Source organism: Anguilla rostrata, chromosome 8 (assembly GCF_018555375.3).
Source record: "Anguilla rostrata isolate EN2019 chromosome 8, ASM1855537v3, whole genome shotgun sequence".
Classification (NCBI taxonomy): domain Eukaryota; kingdom Metazoa; phylum Chordata; class Actinopteri; order Anguilliformes; family Anguillidae; genus Anguilla; species Anguilla rostrata.
Genome location: NC_057940.1, coordinates 24957660 through 24965162, shown reverse-complemented (window position 1 = coordinate 24965162; position 7503 = coordinate 24957660). Strand labels below are relative to the sequence as shown.

Genomic DNA, 7503 nt, shown 5'->3' with positions numbered 1-7503 from the left:
TGATGGAACAAAGCACTTTAACCCTCTCAATTTGCTAACGTTAAATCATAATTGGAGGCTGACGCAATGGTCGATACATTGGTGTACACACTATTGCTAAAAGCTTTCATTTCTGTTTAGACGGAACGGCAGGCTATCGCCTGAATTCCCCTGAAACTGGCACGACATGACCGCGGTTATGTTCCAAGCTGTAAAATCAACATCCCTTTTCACGTAGTTGAACAAATTTACATCCGTTCCTGTCCCCTTCAAGTTTAATTTGCATGTTATTTCATATAAAAATCCCGCAATCTGCCGCTCTGGGCCACTGAAAGCTACTTTCAGTTTTGAGAAACTGTAAAATACATGTAGCCATTTATTTCAACCTCAAAAAGTAGTTTACATATATATGCTCACTGAACTTAAAACATTGATTACAAAAAGATTGCCATCTTTTCAAGATAGAATACAATTCAGTTTATTGGCAGACACATGATCCATTTGTTTCAATGAATGTTTATTTCCGTCTTTATGTTCACAGAATGAACTGCATTATGAACATTCATGGTCCTTATCACTATCAAATCTAAGCGCAACGTTGCGATCTCCTCCCTTCCCTTCCCCCCCTTGGCCTCGATCCCTCTCCATGACTGGACTGGGTGAGAGGCTGGGGGTCAAACGGCTGCAACAAAGGAAAAAAATCCATTGGTGAAATTTTAAAAAATGCAAGCGGCATGCACACAGCTGAGTTAAGACAAACCTCGGTGCCGCGGTTAATCCACCGGGGAGAAAATTAAAAAGGAAGACAGAGAAATGAACGACAATGCTGCCATCTTGTGGAGATGACCGGTGCTGCAACAAAGCTGTCCATCTGCGTGCAACGTTAATGCATCGCTTTCTACAACATGACAAAGATAACAGTATTAATTCCTATTGCAATGTATAAAAATACATTCAGCTATATACACAATGAACATTTGAAATTACAAAACACTTTAACTTGATGCTAAACAAAGAAACCATAACTCTAAGCTTTGCTTCAGCCAAGCATACAATCATTTTTTGGCAGTCGCCAGAAAATTTAAAGACCATTGAAGCTGTAGCACAGTACATAACTTCATAGACTGGATATTGTATATGTCGTGAAATCATGTAAGAGCATGTATAAGAGCAACTTTAAATCAATGCGGTTATTTTCCAAATAAACACAAGACAAGTAACAGGATTGTCCATCTGTAATTAAAACAGAGATAAAGTGAGAGAAACCCATTGGTTACATGCTGCCGGGCAGGATAACATGACACTGGAATGTGCATTGTAGCCCGTGCCTGAGGCCTTGGTTTTAAAGTGCATTTCTGGACATGGTGGAGGATCAGCAAATGCCTTCTTGCACCACAGATACACAACACCACTCACAAGAGAGCTGGAGGTGGTCCCATACATGTAAAGCCTTATTCAGCTGTATTATAACGCAAGTCAGCCATTTCATTTTAAAATCTATTCACTTCATATTAAGGCTGCTGAATTTTTATTGGCCGAATATGAGTGCTGCGTACACCTGGCGCGTGGGAGCACAACCCATTGTGCTTTATTGGTTTGGTATGTATGCCGACCGGCAGCAGGCAGAGCCTTGTACATCATCCAAGAGCAAGACGCCTTACAGGAACAGGCAGGGAGAGAGGGGAAGAGATGCACCTTGGGAAGGAGAGAGGGCAGAAAGCAGAAGAGAGAGGAGACCTCATCAGAGGGACAGAGAGAGAGGGAAGAGTGAGGGCCAGACTCAGAGGGGGTGGGGGCGGAGCTAGACGAACAACACCAGGTCTTTACAGGTGGCGCTGGAGAAGGCGGCGAGGATGGAGGCGAAGACGATGTCGGGGGACTGGGCGGCGTCGATGGCGTGGTGCAGCCCGCGGGCGCCGTAGTACTGCACCAGCGGGGAGGTCTGCCGGTGGTACGACTCCAGCCGAGAGCGCAGCGTCGTCTCGTTATCGTCGCTGCGGCGGGACAGGGGCTCGCCGGTCACCTGGGGGGGGAGCCAAAAACAGGGCAGGGCCTCAGCAGCCTTAAAACCTCCAAATACAGAGGCCACCAACACAAGCCCCCAAACAACGCAACCCTCTGTGGAGATGGAGAGTGGGCCAAGAGAGGAAGCGAGACTGGATATCGGAACAGTAGTTTTCATTTGGATTGATACTGGGCTATTTAAATCCACCCAGCCATAAAAATGGTAAATAGCAAATAGCCAAAGCATTCATCTGCATCTTATCAACCGGAAGCTCGCACGGTAAATTATAACAGTAATACAAACTATGTACATACTACTTCCAAATATTCCGCTGAAAGTGCTTTTGAGCAAACAAACATTAAATGGAGCCAACAGAACAATAAACAGCAAAAAAAAAGTTGCACCTTTATAAACAGGACTGATTAACTGATTTCATGTGTACTGCAGTTGCTCAACATGAACTGCCTGCAAGGACAGTTTTATAAATGGAGCTTGTTCCTGTCATCAACTCGATCTCAGGGGACAGTAACTTCATGTGCGGCTGTTCCTGAATCCCTGGCCCAGAATTCCCTCTCCCCATTCACTCAATCACGCTAGGCTCACAAAGTCAACTCACCAGGGGCTAATCAAATTACCAGGGAACAAAATGTATCATGCACGCACACACGCGCACACGCACACCAGCAGGGATGTGGAAAGCAGGAAGAGGAAGTGGACACACACCAAGTTCTGCATTTTTGTGAAGGTAGGACAAAAAAAAAAAAAAAACAATAGCAGAACTAGCTACAGCCCCTCCCCTTTCCATTACAGTCTAACATCAGTCTGGGACCCACCCACCCCACACAACAATGCCGTCTTGGTGCCTCCGAGAAAGCCATGTTAGAAACATGAGCTCATTACGAGAGCAGCAGGCATCCGGACAGGGGAAACACTAGCCATCAGGAAAGGCACAGAAGGTTCAGAAATGAGCGCTGGTACACACAAACACGTCGCGAAAAACACTCTGACACATACACACAACTGCCTCACCTGCAGGCTTCCCCACTCCCTCACCACGCTCACCTGCAGGCTTCCCCACTCCCTCACCACGCTCACCTGCGGGCTTCCCCACTCCCTCACCACGCTCACCTGCGGGCTTCCCCACTCCCTCACCACGCTCACCTGCGGGCTTCCCCACTCCCTCACCACGCTCACCTGCGGGCTTCCCCACTCCCTCACCACGCTCACCTGCGGGCTTCCCCACTCCCTCACCACGCTCACCTGCGGGCTTCCCATCCCTCACCACGCTCACCTGCGGGCTTCCCCACTCCCTCACCACGCTCACCTGCGGGCTTCCCCACTCCCTCACCACGCTCACCTGCAGGCTTCCCCATTCCCTCACCACGCTCACCTGCGGGCTTCCCCACTTCCTCACCACGCTCACCTGCGAGCTTCCCCATTCCCTCACCACGCTCACCTGCAGGCTTCCCCACTCCCTCACCACGCTCACCTGCGGGCTTCCCCACTCCCTCACCACGCTCACCTGCGGGCTTCCCCACTCCCTCACCACGCTCACCTGCAGGCTTCCCCACTCCCTCACCCCCACTCCCTCACCACGCTCACCTGCAGGCTTCCCCACTCCCTCACCACACACGCACAGTACTCACATCATCCTTCATGGCCTCTTTTGGGGGGTTAAACTCCTCATGGTAGGAGCGCCCGCTGGGCTGGTGAATAAGTCTGAGAAGCAGAGGGAGAGGGGGTAGGTAAGTCAGCATCAGCTGAAAGGACAAATCCAAGCACAGACCTACTACCCCACCCCACCCCACCCCAAAACTGTCTTACCCGCCTCCACATAAATCCATCAGCACCCACACTCCCCTATCCTCTCCGATATCCATCCTCCAACCCTCCGCCCTCACCTGCCGCAGATCCTGCGCACCAGCAGGGAGTCCTCCACGCGGAACTCGACGACAGAGTCCAGCTTCTCCGAGCGCTTCTCCAGCAGATCGTCCAGCTGAGGAGGGGAGGGAGGAACAGGAGATGCGGTTACTAAGAACCGGAACCAGAAATCAACCAACAGCCCACAGCACCCTCAGCACAGGAAACGCAAGCCTCCACTTTGTGATACAATATCCAAGATATCCCAGAATTCCTGGCTGGTATTCCCAAAACTCACCATCTCTGCTTGTTTCACAGTACGGGGGAAGCCGTCCAACAGGAAGCCGTTCTTGCAGGGAGGCGTGTCCAGGTTCTTCTCAATGAGTTCCACGACCATCTCGTCACTGACCTATGAAGCGACAGACAGACTGGTATCAGGGATGAGCAGGCCAGGAGGAGCACAGACAGCCTGACACACAGAAGGCAAATGGAGATACAACTGATGCTCCGACTAGCTGACCAATACAGGGAAACAGATGCATAATCACACCCAGCTGACAGCTAGAAGTGCTTTGCCCACGTGTGCAGTGACATGGTGATGTAAGTGAGCTTAGCGACCAGAGGGCTGATAATGTCAGTTCTAACACGAGGCACTGCCACTGTACCACTGAGTAAAACACCCAGTCATATACATAAAACATTTTAAATAATGAACATATTAATAAAATACAAGGAATCTGTGAAATCCCACATCTATGAGGGAGTCGGCAGAGTAAACTAGCAATAACTCACACATAACACACACACACACACACACACACAGTACCAGTTTTCCGGCATCCATAGTCTCTTTGAGCCGCGTGCCCAGCTCTGTGCCAGATGCCACCATGGCCCTCAGCATGTCGCCGGTTGCCAAGTGACACACGCAGTACTTCTCAGCCAGACGGGGTGCCTACCGAAGAGACAAGACGCACTGCTAATGTTACAGAATGGAGCGACGTAAACAGATGAGCAATGTCATGCTGAGAGAGCGGGAGCAGGTAAGAGCTGACATAAGCAGTACGATTTACTAGCGTCAAGTGAAGGCAAGACAAACAAAGAATTAATGCAACGTCTTCCAGCACAGAGTTGAGTACACACACACCTTGATCATTACCTCCCACTAGTCATAAGCAGTAACATTCAGTCAAAATCCTGTTCTGATTGTATTCAGAGACAACTGCAATGTATCCCCTTATAAAGCATATTGTGTTGCAGAAAACCATTTTTCACAATAAGGGAAGCAATGAAAATGTTCACAGCAGCACAGTGCATAGGTTACAGTGAATGATCCATCATGTACACAAGACAGCGATCATGCATTTAGCTACCCAAACTGATTGAACAGGTTATTCATAACAGGTAGGAGAAAACTAGTGATTCCCATTACCAGCATGAAAATCAGCTACCCTGCTTTGAATGTTAAACACTGCAACATGCTGACAATTCTTTTGAGTCTAGTAATTTTGACATATGATCAGACATTTTCACCATTTCAAAACAACTGTACAAAACATGCCAAGAATTTTCTTTAAAACAGTCAAATACCCACTTGGCAAAATATTACTCATCATTAACCAGAACTGGTGAAATGTCATGATACACTGACTTGGTCTAATAGGGAATTTCAATGACACAAAACTATAATTATTGCCGAGTCTTAACCATATAGACTATGCACCAAAGACATATCGCTCTATTGACAGGTTTTCCTCAAAACAATTCCAAATCTTTCGAGCACAGAACAAACAAAACAGCAAAATGGAGAAATACTCTGCTCGCTGACCAAGAAATTTGACTAACTGAATTGGCCATAGAAAAAATTTGCTTTGTAACAGAAAACTGATTAATGTAATTTCCATTTGTCAATAATGGCACATCTCACTCTTCTGGCTGTCTACCGAAAAGGCCCAGAGAGACCGACATTTTGTGAAACATAGCCAGTCAACACATCTTAGTATACATTCTTGTAGTTTAAACATGATCTACAAAACACACATACTTCAGGAACATTCACACAATACACACATTGAACGTCCTTTAACAACGTTTTCGACATTTTAACTGTTCTAACCTTTAACCCTGTTACTCTGGCCCTTAACCAGTGCACATGGAGAAAAACTAATTGCTCTCTACATTTAAACAAATGGTCACACTTGTGGAACTAAAATATGTTTTCATATTTCCACAGACGTCTTGTTTTGGTAAAAATTGCCTTTAAAAGTACACGAAGATAAAACTTGTTAAAAGGTTACTTTACTGGTTACACACAAAACCTTATTCAAAACCTGACACTAAGACACTCGCCTCTGTCTGAAGACATACAAATGTATTTCCTTTTTCTGTGCCATGACAGTTTTATTAGGTTTAGGAATCTTCCGTGTCGGTTCACGCTTTTGTTCATGATTCTGATAAGCAACGCTGAGAAAGTTCAGCGACTAGGGTGAAAAGTCAGACAAGTACACGCAGTCACACACAAGCGTGACATTGTAACAATTCACACATAGCCAACGTGCCAGGTTATTAGGTGACAAGTAGGCTTATTCTAGCATTACCGTAATAATGCTAGCAAGCCGCTACTTAATTATTCAGCTAGCGCGCTGGCCGGCCACACTAATGAGGAGCGAGGGAACTAACTAGTACCATCTTTCATCCAAGTCTCCACAATTGGCAGGCTTCCGAGTTGGTAACTACGATGTACGCGGACAAACTCTTTGGAATTATATCAATGTCACAAAACATAATATTCTTTTAAATGAGCCTGAGTGCTACTGTGCAATAGTTGCAAGCAAGCTAGTCAGTGAGTTAGGTCGGCCATGCGTTCACAAACTCCTCAGTGCAGACAGCTATGTATCATTTTTCCTGCAGATCTTACCTGCGTCCCTTTCCCTGCGCCCGGGGGTCCGAGCAGAATGGCCCGGATTCCCTTCCTCACGTCGGAAACAGTCTCATTTAGCTGTGTGCTGGGGGCCATGTTCACGGTCAGAATTTTAAGGGAACCAAACTTCTCACCGCCTTGCAGCCCAGTCTCAGCTCGCCACCTCTTCTAATATCCGACAACGTACCCTATCCCTCCCCTTCTACCATCACTGTCAACCTCCACCGGAGTATAGTAAATGCAGCCTTCCCATTCGCTCTTGGGCTTGTAGCTTATAGCTCTCTGCATTCCTATTGGTCTGTGAAATACGGTTCAAGAACCCCATCCGGTTTAGTTGAACTTTTCATTGGTCCAGCGCACAGTACAGGGGATAATCTTCCGGACACAGCAACATTCCCAATACATTATGGATTATATACTATAACGGTCTATGATTACATAGCATGATCAACGTGCGTTGTGCGAAACTGGAAAAAAGCCATTCAAGTAGTTAATTAGTTAAGTGCCTTTAAGTCATACAGCCCAGGAATGGACAATGGGGATAATATGACAAGCGGGCCTAGTTTATTTAGCCGAGTTTGATATGCAATCACGCTTAACATTAAACATTAAGTGTCATAAGAACCTTACCGGGGAAAACGTCTGGTAGCCTAGCATGTGATACTGGTGTTCATTACCTGCGAGTTGTGTAAGCGTCAGTAGCCTACTAACGGGGAATAGGGGATGCGCCGATTACGCTCCT

General features: G+C 46.8%; 1 protein-coding gene and 1 long non-coding RNA gene across 5 annotated transcripts in view; one reads left to right on the top strand and one right to left on the bottom strand.

Annotated features, from left to right (window-relative positions):
• LOC135261225 (uncharacterized) overlaps positions 1 to 7503 on the top strand; it is a 96067-nt gene that overhangs the window by 57969 nt on the left and 30595 nt on the right. The gene's annotated exons all lie outside the window — the stretch shown is intronic.
• On the bottom strand, positions 480 to 6971 carry ak2 (adenylate kinase 2). 4 transcript variants are annotated; one of them, XR_010331856.1, is made up of 8 exons: positions 6759 to 6935; positions 4671 to 4796; positions 4143 to 4253; positions 3886 to 3980; positions 3631 to 3703; positions 1807 to 2002; positions 740 to 877; positions 480 to 661 (listed from the first exon to the last, which is right to left on the bottom strand). XR_010331856.1 is itself a non-coding variant. In XM_064347298.1 (7 exons), the coding sequence occupies exons 1-7, from the start codon at positions 6855 to 6857 to the stop codon at positions 654 to 656; spliced, it is 708 nt and encodes a 235-aa protein (XP_064203368.1). In that variant the 5' UTR covers positions 6858 to 6934; the 3' UTR covers positions 480 to 653. The 4 variants fall into 4 exon arrangements, 3 of the variants coding, with proteins under 3 accessions (XP_064203368.1, XP_064203367.1, XP_064203369.1); XM_064347298.1 differs by lacking the exon at positions 740 to 877 and having other exon boundaries at positions 6759 to 6934; XM_064347297.1 differs by lacking the exons at positions 480 to 661; positions 740 to 877 and having other exon boundaries at positions 928 to 2002; positions 6759 to 6971.